The sequence below is a fragment of the Quercus robur genome, chromosome 11 (genome assembly GCF_932294415.1).
Source record: "Quercus robur chromosome 11, dhQueRobu3.1, whole genome shotgun sequence".
In the NCBI taxonomy this organism is placed as follows: domain Eukaryota; kingdom Viridiplantae; phylum Streptophyta; class Magnoliopsida; order Fagales; family Fagaceae; genus Quercus; species Quercus robur.
In genome coordinates, this window is record NC_065544.1 from 54,721,828 (window position 1) to 54,746,058 (window position 24,231).

Consider the following 24,231-nt stretch of genomic DNA (forward strand, 5'->3'; position numbering starts at 1 on the left):
AAGAAACTAACAGTGGTGTATATCCAAAAAACCTAGTGATTTTGTAACTGATTCAAATGCCAAGAAATATTTTCGCAATGAAGCCTTGTTTTTCTTTCTTTTTTTATTGCCATGTAAATGTTGTTTAAAAAAATATTACTCTATTTTGCTTTCACACTCAAAAAAAGAAAGGTAGTATTCCTCTAAAGGGATTCAATCCCAAATCCTATAGTTGTTTATTTAGATGAGGATGCCGAGGCTCTAAGAGTCTCTTAGTTCAAAGTATATAATCATTTATCAATTTTTATTTAGACAAAGAGGGCAAGGATCTTAATTGGAAAATGTTCTCACAATAGTAATTAGCAATATTTTTTTGACAGGTTACTTTTTTTTTTTTTTTTTTTTTTAGTTTTACTAATTAACTTCACTTGATTTCAAGTCAAAGACTCAAACATTGACCTATTTAAAGAATTAAAGACTAGAAGTACTAATTATTTACAACCCAAAAAAGAAAAAAAAAGTACTTATCATAATCTTGTGTTTCGTTTGTGTTAATTTTACTATTTTAGGTGGATCATAACTAATAGTCAAAGAGTGGAAATCTATTGATGAGAAAAATATCCCTAATTTATGGGATAAAATCATAATAGATAGTGATAAGTTTTCTAACTTAGGTGAAGAATATTCTAAATTCATGGATAGCAATTTTAGTAACTAAAATTCAAGGCAAATCTATCTGCATCTCGTAGCAAGTAAGTAAACAACGGTCAAAGTTGCATTTTAATCGCAATCCAAGTATACTACATTACACCTCAGGTCCGAGTAATCACACCTAAGCAAAACACCAACTGAAAAAAAAAAAAAAAAAAATATGTGCTCAAGATATGAATGTCTCAAAATATTGTCCTATTTCTAAAAATAAAAATTATTAATTTACTAATGTTCCTATTATACTCCTATTTTATTAATAATTTAATTTTTTGATAAATTTATTTAAGGATAGTTTTGGAAACTTATACATTTTTAAAAGGTAGACAAGACAATAAATGATGTTTCCTTAAAAAATTTGACTTTTCAACGGGACAAATAAAATGGGACGAAAGGAATAGTAATAAAATAATTTTTTTAAAAAAAGTCTAATTTCTGAGCTTAAGTGGGTCCCAGACCAATTTAGTAAAACCTTTTTTTAAAATTTAGTAACAATTTTATTATTAAAAAAATTAAAAGTATAAATTTCTTTTAATATTGTTAGTGAGACAATTTATTTTATAAATTGCTGATAAAAAAGTAATATAAATATTTTTTAAAATATTATAAATTAATTTGTGAGTGAAGCATTCCTCAATTCCCTTTGATTTTACTAATCACTGTTCATTGATTCCCGGTTGAATTTGTTGCTAACCAATCTCATCTTATTTTCAGTTACATTTACGTAAATCTATCTGATTTTTAAACACCATTTATCTTATCCTAAATCAGTTTCATAACGTCTCATTTCTAACTCTTAAAAACACGAAATTTTCTATCTTTTCCCTCTTAATTAAAATAGAAGCTTTTCAAATTCTATTTTTGCAAATAAATAAATAAAAAAATTGATAGCACATTTTAATTTAGCAGTGTAATCCATTCTTTTTTTAAAAAAAAATTAAGAGAATCAGGATATTCTGAATTCAAATCCTGATTCTCTTATCCTTTTATTATCAAATGTAGTTGTAAAAATAAATTTGAAAAATTAATCCTTTTTTTTTTTTATTAAGAGAATTAGGGTTTTTGTAAATTTAAATCCTAATTCTAAAAAAAAAAAAAAATTGGGAAAGTAATTTTTTAATACTAAGAATTTTGTTTGGATGTGGGGGAAAGCTTATATGGAAACGCTGACGACAGCGACACAGAGCGAAGAAGAAAACCAACAACTAGAAGAACAACAACAGATACAAAACGAGCTTCATCTTCACAGTCAAAATCATCAGACTGTTCAATGTTCTTCGTCTTCTTCTTCTTCTGCAGACACAAACACAAACACGATTCCGCTCTCTATTCATCTGTCTTTCACAGACACAGAAACCAATACGGAAATAGTCATGAAGAAGAAGAAGAGATTGAGTAATAGCGGCAGTAACGGCCACCACCACCATAACGGCGTCGTTTTGGCCAGCCTCATGTACCATTTCCGTCGTAAACGGCGTCTCCGCCGCCACCTTTTCCCTCTCCTCTCCGTCATCTCCGGCTGCTTCCTCCTCCTCTTCGCCGCTTTCTCTCTCCCTCTCCACTCCGTACTGTTCCTCTCTCTCTCTCTCTCTCTCTCTCTCTATCTATCTATCAACGACGTCGTTTCGGTTTTTCATTTCGCTCACTTTTGTGTATTTATGTGTTTCTGTGTTTGTGAGCTCAGGTTAACAATGCGGTGGAGCTCCGGTCGGGTTCGGACTCGGATCCTTTTCCAGCTTTCAGCGTACCGGTACGGATATTAGAGTCTGTTGTATTTCAAATTTTCGGTTTCTCGGTTTCGGTTTTTTTTTTTTGATATCGGATTCGGTTTTTTGTAGGCAAGTGAAGGGAGCTTAGGCCGAGATTTGTGGAGAACGAGTTTCTCCGAGTTGTATAGAGGTTGCAGTAATGCCAGCGATAAGTTTGCAGGTACTGTATCGGGAACTCCGATTCTTCAAGTTTATCGGATTTTCAACTCGTTCAATATCGGACTACTACTTGTTGATTTTTTGGACTCTAAAGACTGCTTTTTTTCTTCTGGGTTTTTGATTCTGCAGGGGCTAATGTGAAAACGATTCCAAATCGGTATTTGTTGATTGATGCTAGTGGAGGCTTGAATCAACAAAGAACAGGGGTGAGTTTTTTTTTTTTTTTTTTTTTTTTTAATATTATTTTTTATTAGTATAAGATTCAGTTGCCGAATTTGATTTCGATGTAGGCTTTAGGTTTGAATTAGTCTAACTTTGGTGTGATTATTGAGAAATTTCATGTAGGATCCTGTGATTAGATTCAAAAGGATTATAAAATTGGGCTTTGTCATTTACTTAATTGATTTTTTGCGGCTTCTTCTGGTGTTTAATGTGGACTTTGGCTTGACTTGGGCAGCTCATTGCGGCTAAAATATTAAGAAATGAATCGAAGATAAGAGTTTTGTATTAGTTTGTGATAAGTTTTTTCCGTGCAATTCATGTTGTACAGTAGTAGTACTTTATCTTTGTGTTGGCGGTGTTTACTGTGTCAATTAGATTTGTTTTTTGACTGGTTCTAAATTTCCAATTTTGACTTTTTTTTTTTTTTTAAATAAATGATGAAAAATATTATCTGAGTTGGTAAGTGAATTAAGTGAAACCCCGTTTACATGTAACTTTCTGAGATTCATGGTTTTGAATGAATAGTTATTGTTTTCAGTGTTCAATAATGAATCCAGAGATATAATGGGCCATGATTTTGATGGGTATTTTGCTGAATTAGTTTTTGATTTTTACCTTACTTGCTGCAGATAACAGATGCTGTTGTTGCAGCTTACATATTGAATGCTACTCTTGTTGTTCCCCAACTGGATCAGAAATCTTTTTGGAAGGATACCAGGTTTGTTGTAATGTTTGATAAGTAAATTAGAATTAGTTTCAAGCCCAATGTTTGGTAAGTAAATTAGAAAATATATATAGGCTGTCAAACTCATTTAATCTGGTGTTTGCTGCAGTGAGTTTGCTGAAATCTTTGATGTGGACCAATTTATCTCCTTTCTTTCAAAAGATGTTAAAATTGTTAAAGAGATTCCGCCAAACGGAGGGAAAGTCTTGAGTCCATTTACCATGCGTGTTCCAAGGAAGTGTAATCCAAAATGCTACCAGAGCCGTGTTCTGCCTGTTCTTATAAAAAAGCATGTAAGTGTTCAATTCTTTATGGAAAGTAGTGAATCTTATAATCAATTCATTGAATGTCATGGACATTGTTTAAGGCTGTAAAATTTTCATATTTGATATTTCGATTCCTTTAACAAGAACGATAGATATTGTTATTAAAAAAAAGAAGCAGAATCAAAATCTTCCAATGGAAGATAACATTTCTTCCTGTCTCAGTATGTTTTGTTTACTGTACATGGTAAATGCCTACTTAATTGGCTAATCTTTAGGAATGCTCTTTCTAGTATTGTATCTTCCATGGATTCAGCTTTTAAGGGCCTGACTGATTTCTCTGGATTTACCTTTCTTTCATTCTCAGATAATTTATTTTAATTTCTTGCTTAGCAATTTTTACTTCAAATAAAAAAGAAAAAGAAAAAAAAGATAAGACATTTCAGCATGTTTTGACGGATACTTTCAGAATTGAGGTACACACCTGTAAATGATTTTTTATTCTTGAATCAGTTATTTGATTCCATAATTATTTAACACTTTGTGGTTACCCTTTTGATGCTGCAGGCTGTTCGGCTCTCTAAGTTTGATTACAGGCTTTCAAACAAGTTGGGTACTCAATTACAAAGGCTGAGATGTAGAGTTAACTACCATGCTTTAACATTTACCGATTCTATTGTTGAAATGGGAAAAAATTTGGTTGGGAGGATGAGGATGAAAGGCAAGCATTTCATTGCCCTGCATTTGAGGTATGTACAGATAGTTTCCAACCATTCTTTGAATATATTTCGTCTGCAAAGCTTCTTTCATTCATGATGTTAGACTGTTAGTTGACTCTTTTAGTCTCCCTTATTATTATTATTTTTTTTTTTTAAGAATCAGTCATTTCATTAGAAAAAATAGAATACTAACACCAATACAACAACCAGCAGCACACTGCACCCAACTATGTACAACCACCCAACTGTAGTAACTATTTGCAAAACAAGAGGTGTAGTGCAGCAAACCCAAAAATAGAATTTGTATCGTTTGAGTTCATATGAACATGATTCCCAAGGAATAAATGTGAATTTCTCAATATTTTCAGAAAAGAGTAGTTTGTTTATATGGTCTTTTGGATGAGTATATGCTGCGTGTTTGTTATGATATTTCAATGGATAGAGACAGGCCTTTCCCAAGTTCTTTATATTTCAAAGGTTTTAGAAGTACAGGGGAAAAAGTTGTTGATACAAATTTTTTTTTTCATGCTTTAGGTTTGAACCTGATATGCTTGCATTTTCTGGATGCGATTATGGTGGGGGAGAAAAAGAAAGAATTGAACTTGGTGAAATACGGAAGAGGTGGAAAACTTTGCATGTGAGACTCACTTATTCTTAGAAAAGGTTATTCAACCTCTTTAGTGGATTAGGCCTGTCTGATTATTGAGATGTTTATTTTGGCATGATATGCAGACAAGAAACCCTGACAAAGTTCGAAGGCATGGACGATGCCCACTCACTCCGGAGGAAGTTGGTCTTATGCTAAGAGCATTGGGTTTTGGAAGTGATGTTCACTTGTATGTGGCATCAGGTGAAGTATATGGAGGTGAAGAGACATTGGCACCGCTCAAAGCACTCTTCCCAAATTTTCATTCAAAAGAAACTATAGCCAGCAAGGAGGAGTTGGCTCCATTTTCATCATTTTCTTCTCGTATGGCTGCACTAGACTTCATTGTTTGTGATGAAAGTGATGTTTTTGTCACCAATAACAATGGCAATATGGCTAGAATGTTAGCCGGGCGAAGGTATGCTAATTATATAGTTATTGTCTTTTGGTTCTGTTCATGCCATTTAGTTTTAGAACATGAAATTGGCTTTAGAATTGAAGTGGGTTTTTGCAACAATTGAAGTGCCATGGTTTTGCCAGGGAAGGCATTCTATGGGTTCAGAGAAGATATATATACTATATAGTTGAAGTTTGTGTGTAAATTGCCTTCACCTTTTGAACTTTCAGAACATTTGAATTGTTCTTATAAGGATCAATCTAGTGGTCCATAGAGTATGTCATTCTTTTTGTTGCTTCCAAGTACACCTTTATTATCTCTACTGTAGATAAGGTAAATCTGTTCCCTGGTTATACATAGTAACATAAACATGCTTGTCTATGCAGAAGATACTTTGGGCACAAACCAACAATCCGTCCAAATGCTAAAAAGCTGTACCGGTTGTTCATGAACCGAAATAACATGACATGGGTAGAGTTTGCCTCCAAAGTTCGAACTTTTCAGATTGGCTTCATGGGAGAGCCAAATGAGGTGAAGCCTGGCACGGGTGAGTTTCATGAGAACCCTCTATCGTGCATATGTGACAAGTCCGGGAAAAAGGCCAAGGTGGTTTTGATTCCCCAAAATGAAACTCATAATCGCAATACAAGTGGCAAGGAGGATAACACAAATAAAGATACTGGTGATGTGACAGATGAGCAGTCAATGGAGGATGAGCTAGAATGGTCTGATATGGATTATATGGAGAATGTAAATACGCTTCAAGGGAAAGGGTTCCCTAATGGAACAGAATCAGATCCTAATATTTCACTTAAACCTGAGCTACCAGAATTAGCCGAAGAGTTATTTTCGGACTAAAATAAAGAAGACTGCATTCATTTCCCATTGAGATTAGTTATATGCTTTACATAACCCAATTTTTCTTCAAATTCTTTGGATCCTTTTGTTCCCTCTTCCCTGTTCTGCTTCAATGGGGCAGCTTTTTCAGATTAAGTGGCCTCTCATAAGAAAGCAATTTGTGTACATAAAGCCATTGGCAGTTGAGAAAATTAGTGTTTCCAGTTTCTTTATATGGCTGCACATGGGGATGAGCTGCTCCTCTATTTAGATTTAGGAACTTCTTGTACATTTGACAACTAGGATATGTGGCTAAGGACAATGTTTTGCTTTATTTGAGGATTCTTGCCGTAAGGCCGGGGCAGTTATATTATAGAAGGGAAGGGAAAGGGAAAGAGGGATTTAGATTGGTTTTAAAACTTAGGCTCAAGTTTTTCCCTTTAGTTCTTTTTATTTTTATAATAGCTATATAATTTTTTTTTAATTCTCTTTCATTCTCTCCATAATTTTGTAAGGATATGTATATATCAAAAAGGTTTGGTTTAGAATTTTTAAGTGATGTCATATAAAAGCATGTCTTGTTTTAGGAGGCTGGACACCCAGGATGATAAGAGACTTCACTTTATTTAGTGTGTGCTTCAATTCTTGTAAAAATATGATTCTGAAAGTACTTAAATTGGATGTGCTGCTCTTAACTTATTTCTTTAAAAAGCAGGTTCCATATCTATCAAAAAAAGAAAAAAGAGCAGGTTCCATCATTTATTTGAGTGAGAATTCTCGGATTACCGTGAAATTTTGGGGACTTGGTTTGGACAATCATTGAAATTAATGTGAATGACATCCACTTTATTTTATGAAACCTTGTACTTTCCTCGTTGCCTTTACTTTTTAATCAAAGACTTGTAGAACATGACAGATAATATATAATGGAGTTAATCTTGATGAGTAAGTTAACTATAAAAGCAGGAGGCAAACTCTTTTGCAAGTTATGAGCAAAGTGGAAATTGTTTTAAGTTTCCAACTTCAGCATCCAATGTCTCTCAATTTGGACTCGTCCATGACCTACATCTCCTTTGGGGGGCTATGGTCAGTCACTCTAGCACTAAACTCACTTGATGGAAGCAATGGATTTGGTTTTAATTGGAGAAAAAAACTAGACCTTCAATAATCTTTAATTGCTAGGAAAATTCTCATATCTTTCATTATTGACAATAGACCTCTACATAATTCAAGTGATAAAACTAAGAGAGAAACCTTTCAATCTAATCCTATCAACACCTAACAGATTATCTGTTGGTAACCATGAGTGCTTATCCATAGTAATTAAAAAATTGCCTCCCATCGGAAGAAAAAAAAAAAAGCTATAAAAGAAAAGAAAAAGACTACCTAATGTGTGGATAAGTATGATGGCTTACGACTTATTCAACATTACTCAGATTACTAAAGCTACAATTAACGTTAACATCTTCATTCTGTTAAACAAATGGTACATCTTTTTTTTTTATAATTATAATAGACAGACATCAAGAGGGTTTAGCCAACTAAAATTACAAGGCTCTTGGCATTATTTATTTTGTAAGTATGGGTGGAGGCACTTATAACATTGGGGGGCCAAAATTACTGAAATTCTTTGTAATGGTATATTGGTTTGAGGTAAAAAATAAATTGGGCTTCTAAAAATTGTAATGATTGGCCCCCAAAAAAATTTAAGCCCAAATTCACGTTTGGTTTTTATTTTCTTTTCTTTGAAATCTTGTAATGTATAGTCAATCAAACTCGCGTCCCATCGATAATTTCTCTAATAGAGCCTCATCTAAATAAAACATAGCATTTTACCAAAACCTATAATAAATGTCTAGCGGACTTGTGTCATTTCTTTTTATATTTTATAAATCTACAACTACAAGAGTGCATTGTGTTATTTGTGTATTCAATTGTTAAAGTGCAGTGCACATAGTGCACTGTTTGAACTTATTTTTTATCTTCTTTTCATCATGTCATTTTTTCTCTAGCTGATTATATCTTTTAATATTGGATTTAGTTGCTAGATAAGTTTTTATTTTTATTTTATTTTTAAGTAGTTGCTTGATAAGTTGTGCTATGTTTTTAGAAAAGAATTTAGGCTGCCGTAGACATAAGATTTATTAATTTTTTTAAGAGATTCAAAAAGGTAATTGCTAAGAATTTCCATATAGAATTCATAATGAATTAATTTATTTATTGAAGGATCAACGTTTAGCATACCTTTTATAGGAGATGCCAATTTTATTTTATTTTATTTTTTTAAATTGATACATGTTTATAGAAAACTAGACAAATTTTGTACACACATTTTAGTTTAGAAATATTGTTATATTTTAAATTTGATCATCTTGCATACAACATATTTATGAATTATGACAAACATACGAATATGTAACTTTGCCTCTCCAAGTAAAAAATCTTGGCTACGCCCCTGTTTGTGAGAAGAATTTAGTCTAAATTTGTCTTCTTTCCTATTGTAAGCAAAAGAAAAAGAAAGTATAATAGGCGAAAATGAGAAAATCTTGCATGTCATACGTTGTTATTAAGTTGAAGAGTTTCTTAAATGATCTAGATTTACATGATTTTTATTAAGTAATGTTTAGAGACAAAACTTTTTTCATAATATTTTTTACAACTTGTCAAATTATACATCAATCGCATATATAATAAAACAAACATTTTTCTATCGATTCAACAAATGATCTAATTCATGTGTCAATTCTAAAATATATTTTCCCCCTACAATTTATTTCCATCATACATAATAAAAAAACAATATAATCAAACACCGCTATTTTTTAAAAAACTATGTAACACTTGGTCTAGAAAACAAAAAATGTTTTTTAAATGGAACAATCTCTTTCCTCCTCTACAAGTCTACAACCCAAATAGAAAAAAAAAAGAGGGAAAAAATTAGAAAAAAAAAAAAAAGTACACATTTAGTCCTCAACCTTTACACTTTTTTTAAAATGGTCCTCATCTTTTGAAATATTTTATTTTAGTTTTTATAATTTAAAATTTGTGTTAAAATGGTACTGCCATTAACTCTTACTTTGCTTTTCTTTATCTTCAAACATGTATAAAATAAACAAACAAAGTTGTTTGATTAGAAAATCTCAAAAAAAAGTTGTTTGATTAGAAAATCTCTTCCCTCTTCTGTTAATGTCCAAATCGTTGAGATTTTGATGAATAATTTCAACAGAAAATCAAAGTAAGAGTTATCAATAGAAATCTGTTGACACAAACTTAAAAAGTTAAAATTATAAGGACTAATTTTATTATTTATTATTTTGAAAAAAAAAAAAAAAAGGAATGATTTTGAAGCAAAAGGTAAAAATTGAGGATTAATTAATTTAATTGTCTAATAAAACAAATAAGAAAAAACGGAAGAGAGTAAAACGGCCCAATGAGAGTAGAGCTTAAACCTAGAGACTCACCCATCAAACAGGGTTCATCAGTGTAAAAGTGGCCAGCACGATGATTTCCTACATTAATCCTTAAATTTTGCAAGTAACTCAAGCCCACTAAGCAAAATCTATGCTTCAGGTCTATGAAAGAGCCAAAATAAGTCCAATCTTACACTTCAAACCACACGCCATTAAATCCATACTAAAATTGCATGAGCTTGGGCCACACATAACTAGTAAAAAAGCGAAAATCTAGAGATAAAACAAAATGTCACAACATTTTCACAACACTTTTGTTTTTCAGTTGTGGTGAATCCTAATTTATCATTTTATTGTATTTTGACCTATGAGAGATTGACACCTTGATTATTGTAAAAATATTGTAACAATTTATTGTATTTGTAGAACGAACAAATTTTCTCTTTAAACTAGTTTGAAGAGAAACTCTTCAAACTCTTTTTATATATATATATTTAAATTGAGGGTAAATTTTAAAAATTTAACAATTGGATTGAATGTTTTTATTATATCTTTCATGTTTGCAAAATTTCAAAAAGATCAAAAATCAATTGCTATGTAATTAAACAAATATTAAAATTTTAAGTTTTGGCGATTTAAAATTAGGCACAATTGCACTTTTAGTCCCTACATTTTGACGTTTTTCCATTTTAGTCCCTACATTTTATTTTTTCCACTTTTAGTCCCTAAAACCAATTTACGCTTTCCGTTTTCGTTCTTTCCGTCAGTCAACCGACGGAAATAGCTGAGGTGGCAGCCGGAGACATTAAAATATTATAAAAAATGCCACATCACTTATGACACATCAGCATTTAAATTTAAAAAATTAATTTATTAATTTTAACTAAATAAAAAAAATAAAAACAGAATTAAAAATCAAAATTCAGCTTAATTAAGATTTAAAGAGTACAAACTCAAAAAAATCATACAAACCCAGAAATCAAACACAGAAAAACCAAATCCACATCATATTAAACATGAACAAGAAATTAAACATGAACACATTAAACATTTGAACAAGAAGACAAACACAGAAAATTTAAATCTCAAAAAATTAGCATTAGATCCACATCAACACAAAATTATACATGAACAAATCCGAAAAATCAAACCCCCACACCACCAAAGCATCAAACACAAAACTCAAACCCAGAATTTCTGGCCCCCAAACACAAAAACACTAAACTCTAAACCCAAATTTTCGGGCACCAAAGAAAATAGAAGAAAAGAAAGAGTATGATTCTCTTATCTTTTTGAGAAACCAACACAAAATCAACTTAAACCAACACAAAACTCAACAATCTGAAACCCAACGATCAACGACCCACCGATCTAAAACCCAACGATCTGAAACTCAACTCAAACCATCGATTCGAAACCTCCAAGCACACCAGATCCACCACCTTTGATCTCTACTTCTGTTTCATTGCAAGGAACCCAGGTCGCCTCAAGCTTCAATCCTTCGTTGTTGACCACGACGCCACGAACGGCAATGAGTCCTTTCTGGGCTTGGTCTATGGGTTTCACATCAATGGACCTAGCCGATCCAAACCCAGAAAACCCAGATCTACCCAGAAAACTACCACCACAAACCCACCAACCACACCACCGCCGATCACCACCACATCATAACCCAGCAACCCAAATCAGCCAAAAGTCACGATCCCAGCCAAAACCAGATTCACGGCAGCCCACAGCCTGACCCACCAAGCCCACGACAGCCCACCGCCGCTGCATGTCCTTAACCCACGATTCATAGCCACCAAACCCGACCCACCACCAACATCAAGAGTAGGGGCCATTGAAGACGAAGGAATCGACCTCGGATCTGCCCAGAATGACTTGAACAATCGCTGGTCCACTCGTCGGTGGTGGAAGTACCATTAAGGCACTCGATGGAGAGGACCGTCGGAGAAAAATAAATAAGAGAAAGCCAAGAGAGGAGTTTGACTCGAGAGGGAGAGGGAGAGAGAGATTTGGGAAAATGAAAGATGAGTTTGGGTCTGAGTTTAGTGTTTATTGATGATTTTGTTTTGTTTGGTTGACAAGAAAATTTAAGAAAAATTGAGAAAGTTATTACAAGTTTTTTTTTTCTTACTCTTTAAATCTTAATTAAGCTGAATTTTTATTTTTAATTCTGTTTTTATTTTTTTTATTTAGTTAAAATTAATAAATTAATTTTTTAAATTTAAATGCTGATGTGTCATAGGTGATGTGGCATTTTTTATAATATTTTAATGTCTCCGGCTGCCACCTCAGCTATTTCCGTCGGTTGACTGACGGAAAGGACGAAAACGGAAAGCGTAAATTGGTTTTAGGGACTAAAAGTGGAAAAAATAAAATGTAGGGACTAAAATGGAAAAACGTCAAAATGTAGGGACTAAAAGTGCAATTGTGCCTTAAAATTATGTATAAAAAATATGTTTATTGCTTGAATGTCAAATAACATCCGATTTGAACGAAATTTGATATGCATATTAAAAATATAAAAAACATGAAATTTAACAGTTAAATTTTCAAAATTCACACATTTGAATTGTTAAACAACTAAAAAAAAAAAAAAGTGTTATGAGCCCATATATAACATTGGGTTTGTAAAATAGTAGGACTTCATTGCAAAAAAAAAAAAAAACCTTCAAAACAATTAAGTCTACAAAGTAATAGTAAGACAGCCCAGTACGAGCCCAAGGCTAAAAAGGCCCAAAAGCCATGAAAAAAAACCCTAGAGCCAGCCACCATAAATCCCTCAACTCCTAGGGTTTCACTATATAAATCATCTCATTTTCTCTTTCTCCTCCTCCTCCAAAGAGCCTACATTCAAAGAGAGAGAGAGACACACAGAGACTCTGTGAAAATGGTGAAGTTTCTGAAGCCAAACAAGGCGGTGATACTCCTGCAGGGACGGTACGCAGGCCGCAAGGCCGTGATCGTTCGGTCCTTCGACGAAGGCACCCGCGACAGGCCTTACGGGCACTGTTTGGTTGCGGGGATAAAGAAGTACCCGAGCAAGGTGATCCGCAAGGACTCGGCCAAGAAGACGGCCAAGAAGTCTCGTGTCAAGGCCTTCATCAAGCTCGTCAATTTCCAGCACCTGATGCCCACGCGGTACACCTTGGACGTGGATTTGAAAGACGTGGTCGCCGTGGATTCGCTTCAGTCCAAGGACAAGAAAGTCACTGCGGCCAAAGAGACTAAGAAGAAGCTTGAGGAGCGGTTCAAGACTGGGAAGAATAGGTGGTTCTTCACCAAGCTTAGGTTCTGAGTGATCTTTGATTCAATCAATAGAGTCTACTGCTTTAGGTGTTTTTTTTTTTAAATGGTCTTATTGAAGAAGCAACCCAACAAAACCTATATCTGTTTTTGACTTCTCTGTTTTTAAGTTTTGTATGGTTTTTATTGATGTTTGGATGATTATGGCATCTGGGTTTTGTTGAATTGTTGGATTTTGCATATTATAATTTTGCTGCGGTTCGTGGATTTGGTTGATTTGGGTTAGAATGTTGTTGTGTATGCTTAATTTTATGATACATTGTTGTGCCTGATTTTAGGATATATCTTATAGGACAAAGTACTCAATATTCAGTTGAATAACAGTAATGGGTTTGGACTTTTTCGAAGTCCAGCATACTGTAGAAATGGGAATATGACTGCTGCATTTAAACTTCGTGATGACATGAAAAGCAAGGGCATTCAACATACTTGTAACACATATTCTTCTCTTATACATGGAATGTGCAACATTGGTTGTATTGAGGATGCAAGAGACCTTCTTGATGAAATGAGAAAGGAAGGTTTGCTGCCAAATGTCGTTTGTTATACTGCACTAATTGGTGGTTATTGTAAGCTTGGTCTGATGGATAAAGTTCGGAGTGTCTTGCTGGAAATGTCTTCGTGTAACATACATCCTAATAAAATGATTGATAGGAGGGCACTACTTTGGCACTTAGGGTGTTTTAAGTTTTGTCCTTTGAATAATGTTTTATGGAAGAGAGATGTTTTTAATGTTTTATTGTTTTATCCTTTGAATAATGTGGCTGTTAGGGTGTTTTAACTTGTTGGGCTGTTAGGGTGTTTGAATTACAAAGATAGAAGCTTGGCTCTATCTTTGAACAGAAAGCCATTAAATCAATAGTTGGGACCTCTTTTCATTGTTCTCACAATTTTCTGCCAATGCATCAACGTTATTTTTTCACCAATATTGAGTTTGTTAGGTTTCCTGATAAAAAAATTAAATCAGTGCTGTATTAGGATCATATTGTGTAGTGATTGCGTGGTGCAGTGGCACCATATTGTATCAAAGTGTTAGAATTTTTGTGGACTGATTGAGTGGTGCAGTGGCTGCTGTAATTAGCGAATTTGCTGCAAGGAAGCATGTTACTGCTGCAAGTAATCATTGCTGCATTACTGCTGTAATTAGTGAGTGTCATAGCCAATTACAAGGTTCAATCTTAGGAATAACTGAATAATCACTTAGCTGTTATAAGTGGTTACTTGCTAGGTCTGCTTTTAAAAGCAGTGTGATTTAATTTCTTCATAATTCCACGGTTCTTTTTGGTATATGTTGGTCTAGTGCAGAATTTCATGATGTAGGAATTGGTGAACCTCACTGCTGGTTCCAAACAATAAACATATACTAAAATATTTTTCAAAAAATTATGTCACCACATAATAATAAGTTACTTCAATGTTCTATTGACTGTTCAATAACTTTATAGAAGGCCACTTCTATTTTTTATATCTTTCTGCAAAAGTTGTGATCCACATTCCCTTCAACTTATCTTTTGTTTCTTCCAACTTCTAATGAATTATTCTAGCCATTTCTGTTCAAAACCAAGCTTGGTAAGTTGCTTCTCTGTATCCTAACTACTTGTATAACTATTTAGAAATCCAAGTTCAGAATAATCTTTTAGAAAAGATAAAATGAACTAAAAATCTTGTGCTGTCTTTTGCTCAAGGATCTTAACTCTGCTTGGGCACTGAAATTTTAGTAGCACATAGTTTTCAGGTTGTTATAAGTCCATATGGTTTGCAATCTCCCTAGCCTGAAGTTAAACCACGCAACTAAATAAATTTCAAGACTTTTTTTTCGAATAGAAGTTACAAGAGATAACTAAACTAAAAACAACTGAATAGGGAGGCCTAAATTTCAAGACTTTTTTCTCGAAAAGAAGTTACAAGAGATAACTAAACTAAAAACAACTGAATAGGGAGGCCTAAACTAAACGACGAGCCCAGAAATATCAGTCTTTGTCATTAACTGGCAAGCTTCTCGGTATTTTTACTATTGTTCTCTATCAGGGATCATACAAATTTTTCCTAGATAATAAAAACAGGGATCCTTTAACTGACAAATGCCAGTTTTTCTGTTGTTTCTTTGCTTGACATACAAAATTGCTTTGCACTTTAAAAAGTCTGTTAGTGTGTTCTTTTTAATTGGCTCTAGCTGATGATTTATTTCTGTTTAGTAATTTAGTGGAGAAATTGGATTGAGAGGCTCAAACAGAGGCCCATACAACAAATTCCTATTTTCTTGCATTGATGATGATGCTTGCAATTTGTTGTTTGGTTGTGAAATTAGTTGTTATTAGCATGAGTTGACAGGCTGCTTGATGGATAAAAATTTGAAAAATATATATTAGCTAACAAATATAGATTTCTCTCTTGTGATGCAAAACTCATGGTTTGCAGGCGGTTAAATGACTCTAGATAACACAATTCATTATATCATATTCATTGACTGGTTACAGTGGCCCTAAAAGAGGTTAACATATTGACAGCAGAATATCATAATCATTGTTAAACTTTTGCTGTTGGTTACACTAGCCCTAAAAGAGGTAAACCTGTAGACAGTAGAATGTCGTTAAGGGTTAACTATCAAAGACCATTATAATGTTATGAAAAATGTGATGGTGCACATCATAGGAGAGGCAGATAATTAATGATGATGAAGTGGGAAAAATGACCATGTGAAGATGGAAGTTGAAGTTATTAAGAAAAGGTAAGATATAATATTATAATATATGTAACCTGGAAAATTTTGAAGCAAATGCCATCTTATGACATTCTTATTGTTGCTTCCAAGTCCACCTTTATTATCTCTACTGCAGATGAGAAAGGTAAATCTGTTCCCTGGTTATACATAGTAACATAAAATGCTTGTCTATGCAGAAGATACTTTGGGCACAAACCAACAATCCGTCCAAATGCTAAAAAGCTGTACCGGTTGTTCATGAACCGAAATAACATGACATGGGTAGAGTTTGCCTCCAAAGTTCGAACTTTTCAGATTGGCTTCATGGGAGAGCCAAATGAGGTGAAGCCTGGCACGGGTGAGTTACATGAGAACCCTTTATCATGCATATGTGAGAAGTCTGGGAAAAAGGCCAAGGTGGTTTTGATTCCCCAAAATGAAACTCATAATCGCAATACAAGTGGCAAGGAGGATAACACAAATAAAGATACTGGTGATGTGACAGACAAGCAATCAATGGAGGATGAGCTAGAATGGTCTGATATGGATTATATGGAGAATGTAAATAGGCTTCAAGGGAAAGGGTTCCCTAATGGAACAGAATCAGATCCTAATATTTCACTTAAACCTGATCTACCAGAATTAGCGGAAGAGTTATTTTCGGACTAAAATAAAGAAGACTGCATTCATTTCCCATTGAGATAAGTTATATGCTTTACCTAACCCAATTTTTCTACAAATTCTTTGGATCCTTTTGTTCCCACTTCCCTGGTCTGCTTCAATGGGACAGCCTTTTTAGGTTAAGTGGCTGCTCATAAGAAAGCAATTTGTGTACATAAAGCCATTGGCAGTTGAGCAAATTAGTGTTTCCAGTTTCTTTATATGGCTGCACATGGGGATGAGCTGCTCCTATATTTAGATTTAGGAACTTCTTGTACATTTGACAACTAGGATATGTGGCAAAGGACAATGTTTTGCTTTATCTGAGGATTCTTGCCGTAAGGCCGGGGCGGTTATATTATAGAAGGGAAGGGAAATGGAAAAAGGGATTTAGATTGGTTTTAAAACAAGGCTCTAAGTTTTTCCCTTTACTTCTTTTTATTTTTAAATTAGATATATAAATTTTTTTATTTCTCTTTCATTTTCTCCATAATTTTGTAAGGATATGTATATATAAAAAATGTTTGGTTTAGAATTTTTAAGTGATGCCATATAAAAGCATGTCTTGTTTTAGGAGGCTGGACACCCAAGATGATAAGAGACTTCACTCTATTTAGTGTGCGCTTCAATTCTTGTAAAAATATGATTCTTAAAGTACTTAAATTGGATGTGCGGCACTTAGCTTATTTCTTTAAAAAGCAGGTTCCATATCTATCAAAAAAAAGAAAAAAAGAGAGCAGGTTCCATCATTCATTTGAGTGAGAATTCTCGGAGTACATGAAATTTTGGGGACTTGGTTTGGACAATCATTGAAATTAATGTGAATGACATCCACTTTATTTTATGAAACCTTTTACTTTCCTTGTTGCCTTTACTTTTTAATCCAAGACTTGTAGAACATGATAGTTGATATATAATGTTGTTAATCGTGATGAGTAAGTTAACTATAAATGCAGGAGGCTAACTCTTTTGCAAGTTATGAGCAAAGTGGAAATTGTTTTTAAGTTTCGAACTTCAGCATCCAATGTTTTTAGAGACAAATTTTTTCATAATATTTCTTACAACATATCAAATTATACATCAATCACATATATAATAAAATAAAACATTTTTCTATTGATTCAACAAATGATATAATTCATGTGTCAATTCTAAAATATATTTTCCCCCAACAATTTATTTCCATCATACATAATAAAAATATATAATCAAACACCACTATTTAAAAAAAAAAAAAAAAAACTAGCCAATGGGGGCTTGGCTCAGCTGGGTATGGTTCGTTCACTTTGCCTAACACGCTCAGGTTCGAGTCCCGCTACCAGCAGGAGTCCGTTGGTGGGCATCACATACCTAAGCATGTGTGCTCTGCCCGGGGGTTTAATATAATCATAAACACCCCCATTTTCTTTTCTCAAAAAAAAAAAAAAAAAAAAAAAAAAAAAAAAAAAAAAAAACTATGTAACACTTGGTCTAGAAAAAAAAAAATGTTTTTTAAATGGAACAATCTCTTTTCTCCTCTACAAGTCTACAACCCAAACAGAAAAACAAGAGGGGAAAAATTAGAAAAAAAAAAATTACACATTTAGTCCTCAACCTTTACCCTTTGTTTTAAAACGGTCCTCATTTTTTGAAATATTTTATTTTAGTTTTTATAATTTTAAATTTGTGTTAAAATGGTATTGCCATGAACTCTTATTTTGCTTTTCTTTATCTTCAAACATATATAAAATAAAAAAACAAAGTTATTTGATTAGAAAATCTCTTCCTTCTTCTGTTAGTGTCCAAATCGTTGAGATTTTGATGAATAATTTCAACAGAAAATCAAAGTAAGAGTTATCAATAGAAATTTTTTGACACAATCTTAAAATTATAAGGACTAATTTTATTATTATTATTGTTTTTGTTGTTGTTATTTTGACCCAAAAAAAAAAAAAAAGGAATGATTTTGAAGCAAAAGGTAAAAATTGAGGATTAATTAATTTAATTATCTAATCAAACAAATAACAAAAAACAGAAGAGAGTAAAATGGCCCAATGAGAGTAGAGCTTAAAGCTAAAGGCTCACCCATCATACAGGTTCCATCTGTGTAAAAGTGGCCAGCATGAGATTTCCTACATTAATCCCTAAATTTAGCAAGTAACTCAAGTCCACTTAGTAAAATCTATATTTCAGGTCTATGTAAGAGCTAAAATAAGCCCAATCTTACACTTCAAACCCCACTCCATTAAATCCATATTAAAATTGCATGGGCTTGGGTCACGCGTAACTAGTAAAAAAGCGAAAATCTAGGGACAAAACAAAATGTCACAATATTTTCACAACACTTTTATTTTTAGTTGTGGTGGATCCTAATTTATCACTTTATTGTATTTGTAAGTTCTGGTTAGCTCAATTGGTAAAGTCTCTAATAGTTGAATAAGAGATTTGGAGTTTAATACTCACCTATACCCAAAATCGATTGATGTCTTAATTTGATAATAAAGACTTTGAACCTCTAAAGTCTTGAAAAGAGAGCTTTGGAGACTTTGTTTTTATTGTCCAGAGTCTTTGGATTCAGAGTAATCCATACGCTGGGCAAAACTTTTCAATTTAGAAAATTATTTCTTTAGTACCTAATTTTCCACACTAACAATGAATACACTTAATAACATTTTTGTTTGTCTAGATTTTTCAAGAAAGTGTCTTTCAAGTAAATTAAAGCTTGATTGCGAGGCCTTAGAATCTTGACAACAAACAATAGGAGACAACGAAATCTAATACCGTGTAAACTAGGTTTTCTTTGTTGACAGTATGAAATTTTGGTAAGGTATTGAAAGTCTAGATATGTGAGTCCCTAAGTAAAACAAAAATAAATAAAAAAGTTTAGTTAAAATGGTTCAGTGTCAAATTGTCGATTAGTTTATGCATGGAGTATCTTTGACTTTTTTAATTAAGTTGTTTAGGTGTAAATCGATTTATATACCATTAATTAAATTTAATGATTAATGTGTTGGCGGTATGCTCATTTGATTTGAAATTCATGTATGTATTACCAAATTGGGAAGGAGCTGCTTCAGATTTGAGAATAATAAAGAGTGCTTTAACTAGAAACGATAATTTGAAAATCTCACAAGGTAAATTGAATTCAAATACGCATTAGGATGTGTTCTTTATAATTAAAAAATGTATAGTATATAATTAACAATTGTTATTGCTTGTTAGGTAAATATTATCTTGTTGATGCGGGATACATAAATAGAAGTCGTCTGATTGCACCTTACAGGGGAGTGCGTTATCATTTAAAAGAGTACTCAGTTCGTCCCCCTGAAAATGCTAAAGAATTATTTAATTTGCAACATGTGTCATTGCGCAATGCTATTGAAAGATCACTTGGTGTACTAAAAAAGAGATTTCTTATCATAGCAAGTACTACAGAGCCTAGTTATTGTGTTGACACACAAAATAAAATCATTTTATCATGTTGCATACTTCATAATTATTTAATGGGTGTCGATCTTGATGAAAGTCTTATTGCTGAAGTTGATAAAGGGGTTTTACATTCTCATCGTGAACGTGCGGCCCCTACTCCAAGAGAAGATGATGAGGATGCTAGGCAAGGAGATATTATAAGATTCTATAGCATTAGCCATGTGGCAAAACTATGTTTAAATGTGATAGCTTTTGGGTTTATTGTTATTATGTCATTTAAGACTATGTTATGTTTCAATTACTTAGACCTAAATGTTATGCAAATTTCTCTTTTCATTTTGATATTGTTCTCTATCTTTTGATAATTGATATTAATATTTACACAATATTTTATATGTGTTTTTTGTCCTTTTAATTATAACATGTGTAAGATATCAAAGAAGAATGGTGGAGATCCAAGCAAAGAAGTACAATGGAGTAGTGCTATGGATGATGCTTTAGTAGATGCTTTTTTACATCAAGTAATCATAGGTGGTAGAGTTAATGAAACTTTTACCTCTATGGCATATGATGACATAGTGAAAGAGTTGGTTGAAAAATTTCACATGGAGATTAACAAGGATAAGGTGAAAAATCGACTAAAGACACTGAAGAAGAATTTTCATGAATGCTATGACATATTTAAAGATGGATTGAGTGGTTTTTGATAGAATGATTCTTTAAATATATGGACAGCTGAACCAGAAGTTTGGGAGCCACTCATAGCGGTAAATTACCATTTTTTATGAGTTTAATTTTATATTACATAATTATATCTGTTGTATAACCATTTTTCTTGGTTTGTAATAGTCTAAACCTGCGGCCAAGAAGTGGATGACAACACCTATGCCCAACTACTCTAAGATGGCACAATTTTGGGCTAAAGATAGAGCAAAAGATAATCATGTTGAAACTGCAAAGGAGAAACGTGCTAAGTATACTGCATCGACCACTATTGATGAGATTGATAATTTGGTATCTCAAATTGAAGTTTCTTTGGAGAACTTTGAAGTGGAAGATGATCAGAGGTCACCAAAAATTAATGTTATACGTTCTCGAGTGTCATTAAAAGATGCAATGTCTTTTAAAAGTAAGAAAAGACGACTGGTAGAAGATGATGAACTTGAGAATGTAATTTCCCAGTCATTTGATAATGTATCAATGACAATTAATAAGGTGACTAAGGTTATGACAAAGTGCTTTTCAAAGTCATATGGAGCAGAAGTTCATGTAGTTTTGGGCGTATTGGACTTGGATCTAATATCAAAGATTGAGGCCTACTTTCTCGAAGAAAAAGAAAAAGAAAAAGAAAAAAATAAATAAAAGAAAAAGAAAAAAGAAAGAAAGATTGAGGCTTACATATTTTTGATGGAAAATCCAACATATAAGGAGATGTTTTTTGGTTGCCCAGATCATGAGCTCAAATGTGTCCTATTGACATTGATGTCTAGGCCTAAAAATTAAAAAAAGTGTGGGATTTCTTGGCCAACATTAGTTTTGGAATGAATTTTGTTATTTTGTTTTATTTTGGCAAGACTCATTACAGGGTTTTTAAAAAAGATATTTGTTTGCTTTTTTAGACAATATTTATTTTGTTGAAAATAAATATGTGATGCGTGAATTGTTTTACAACACAGAAATATACATAACTTGATTTTTAGCTACAATAAGTTTTTCTATTTCCATAAACTAGAATCATTTTTTATGTTCTTTAAAATGAGGGGTATAATAGTAATGTTATTATAAAATAATTCCATTTCATTCCTTCTAATGTCACTTCCAAACAATGTTACTTATATTCCACTCCTTTCCATTCCTCTATTTTATAACATCCAAACAAAAATTTTAAATTCCATTCCACTCCTTTCCCTACTAAATCCATTCCATTCTATTTCATTATATTCTATTTCATTCTATTTTATTCCCTTATAAACTCCCAATCTGCCCTGCCTATAAATCAAGCAAGCAAAGAAGAGGAGTTGCTATTCATCTATTACCATGGCCATGGCATACGGACACACCTAAAATAGATCAACAAACCCAATAATATTAGTGGAACCCAAAGGAGAGGGAAAAACGAACCCCAAATTGTCATAGACTCTGAGTTTGCTTTGACAACTGTCCACTGAAAAGCAACTGGGCTCTTAACTTGGTGTTGACCGTCGCTCCAAACAATTGACCCAAATTCGGGCTTGGATGCATCTCCTACTCCCTTTGCCACAAATGTAACAGTGTAACTCCGTTTATTCCCTACTTTTCCAAAAAAAAAAAAAAAAGCGTTGGAGGCTCTACTATGACAGCCATCGATGTTGGCACATTAACAATCACGTGATAAACAAACCAAGCAGCACTGACATTCGTCAACACCGGGTGTATCGAACAACCCCACTATTTTCAAACAAGATGGAGAATGATGGGTAATTGAGTTCACCAGGGTTGGAAAATTTTCTTGAGCACGTAACATTGGAGCGTTTGACAATGGTTTGGACTTGATTAACGGTGTAGTCCAAGGAGCACAAGAAGGTGATGTAATCCTCAATTGAGATATCGTATATAAGGCCTGGAGAGAGGGCTTCATGTGGATCTACATGACCGGCCCCATTAGCCCATGGGTTGGAAAGTGCTCCTCCTGCGGCATCTTGGAGAGGGGATTTGGTGTTGTCTTGAGTGTAGGCAGTAGTCCTTAGGGCAGATTTGATTACGCTTGGACTCCATTGTGGATGAGCTGCTTTTAACAGTGCTACCAATCCACTTATATGCGGGCAAGACACTGATGTACCTGTACCAATTCAATTAAGTAGTTGTCAAATGGAGTAATCTAGCTTTGTGAAAATCAAGTGCGACTATTGGTTTCAAACTAAACCATGATTTGCTAATGTCATGAGCTAACTTCTTTTTTAGTGTCACCTAACTGGTTTGCTACTCCTAGCACTACAAAAAAAAAAAAAAATGTTTATTGCAACAAAAAAAAACTATTACAATAACATTAGAGTCATTGCAATAGTTGATACAAAATGCTGCAATAAAATTTGAGGTAATAATAAATTTATGCAACAAAAATTTTTGTTGCAATAAACTCCAAATATTTTAATAATAACTTTGATGCAATGATATATATATATATATATATATACACATATTGTTGCAATAAACAATTTACTATTTCGAATATCTTGTAAGTATAAGCTATTACTTCACGAAACTTGTTGTAATAGATTGCAAGTAATTGAACAAAATAAGTCGAATTAAATTACTGCAATAATATCTTCATTATAATAGATAATTAATTCATTTTGTCACTGCGATTGACTATGAAATAATTGATACAAAGTTATTTCAACGATATATTCATTGCAGTTACATGTTTGTCATTGTAATAGATTGTAAAAGAATTAATATCAAATTATTACAATGGTAACTTCGATGCAATAGCTATTAATTCGAAATTTTTGTTGCAATAGATTGCAAAAACAATTGGTATCAATTTATTGCAACAATTCTTTCATTTTAAGTTATTGCAACAATTTTTCCTAATATATTAAAGTTTCTGTTGCAGTTGAAACATAAGTGGGTGAATTTATCTCCCTTGAAAAGATGGTGAAATCATTAAGGAGCTTCCACTTAGAGCAACCACATTAGCTCGTTTAAATTTTCTGTCTATTTTACACGAAAAAACCTACTTTTTTTATTTTACACATCCACTTTTACAAAACATCCACATCAGTTCATCTATTCTACAAGATATTTTAATAAAATATTCATTCTTCTCAATTTTTTTATTATTTCTCTAACTACCTCTTTACATACGCACTCTCTCTCTCTCTCTACCCATTTTTCTGATTTGTTGCTCTCTCACTATACCCATCTCTCTCTCTATCTCCATCTCTATACCGGTTAGATCTCCATAGACAGCTTCACTCCTCAAACAAGACCCAATCTCCAAACAAGACCCATCTCTATACCCGGTCAGATCTCCAGCAAGCACCGATCTACAAGCACCGATCTCCAGCAAGCAACGATCTCCGAGCATCGATCTACAAGCATCGATCTTCGAGCACCGATCGCCAAGTACCTATCTCCAGCAAGCACCGATCTCCAGCAAGACCCACTCCCTCTCGGTCAAGCACCGATCAAGCAACTGTAGCGCAAGCACCGATCAAACAAGACCCACAAGCACCGATCGTTCTCTCTGTTGGTTTGTCTGTGTGGGTTTGTTTGTGTGTGGGTGTGTTTGTGTGTTGATTTGTCTGTGTGGATGTGTTTGTGTGTGGGTGTGTTTGT

The 24,231-nt window shown here is 33.3% G+C and overlaps 2 protein-coding genes and 1 pseudogene across 3 annotated transcripts; 2 read left to right on the forward strand and 1 right to left on the reverse strand.

Moving 5' to 3' along the window:
* The first annotated feature begins 1,840 nt into the window (after window positions 1-1,840).
* Window positions 1,841-17,038, forward strand: LOC126707706 (O-fucosyltransferase 16-like). 2 transcript variants are annotated; one of them, XM_050407566.1, is made up of 10 exons: window positions 1,841-2,252; window positions 2,372-2,437; window positions 2,526-2,616; window positions 2,745-2,821; window positions 3,467-3,555; window positions 3,671-3,854; window positions 4,392-4,573; window positions 5,078-5,180; window positions 5,276-5,607; window positions 16,041-17,038. In XM_050407566.1, the coding sequence occupies exons 1-10, from the start codon at window positions 1,845-1,847 to the stop codon at window positions 16,510-16,512; spliced, it is 2,004 nt and encodes a 667-aa protein (XP_050263523.1). In that variant the 5' UTR covers window positions 1,841-1,844; the 3' UTR covers window positions 16,513-17,038. The 2 variants fall into 2 exon arrangements, with proteins under 2 accessions (XP_050263523.1, XP_050263522.1); XM_050407565.1 differs by lacking the exon at window positions 16,041-17,038 and adding an exon at window positions 5,973-6,973.
* Window positions 12,647-13,307, forward strand: LOC126707708 (60S ribosomal protein L27). The gene has a single exon (XM_050407568.1). It carries the CDS (start codon window positions 12,727-12,729, stop codon window positions 13,132-13,134), a length of 408 nt encoding a protein of 135 aa, XP_050263525.1. The 5' UTR covers window positions 12,647-12,726; the 3' UTR covers window positions 13,135-13,307.
* A 4,905-nt stretch (window positions 17,039-21,943) lies between the features above and the next one.
* LOC126705258 (subtilisin-like protease SBT1.8) lies at window positions 21,944-23,980 on the reverse strand (annotated as a pseudogene).
* Window positions 23,981-24,231: the final 251 nt, after the last annotated feature.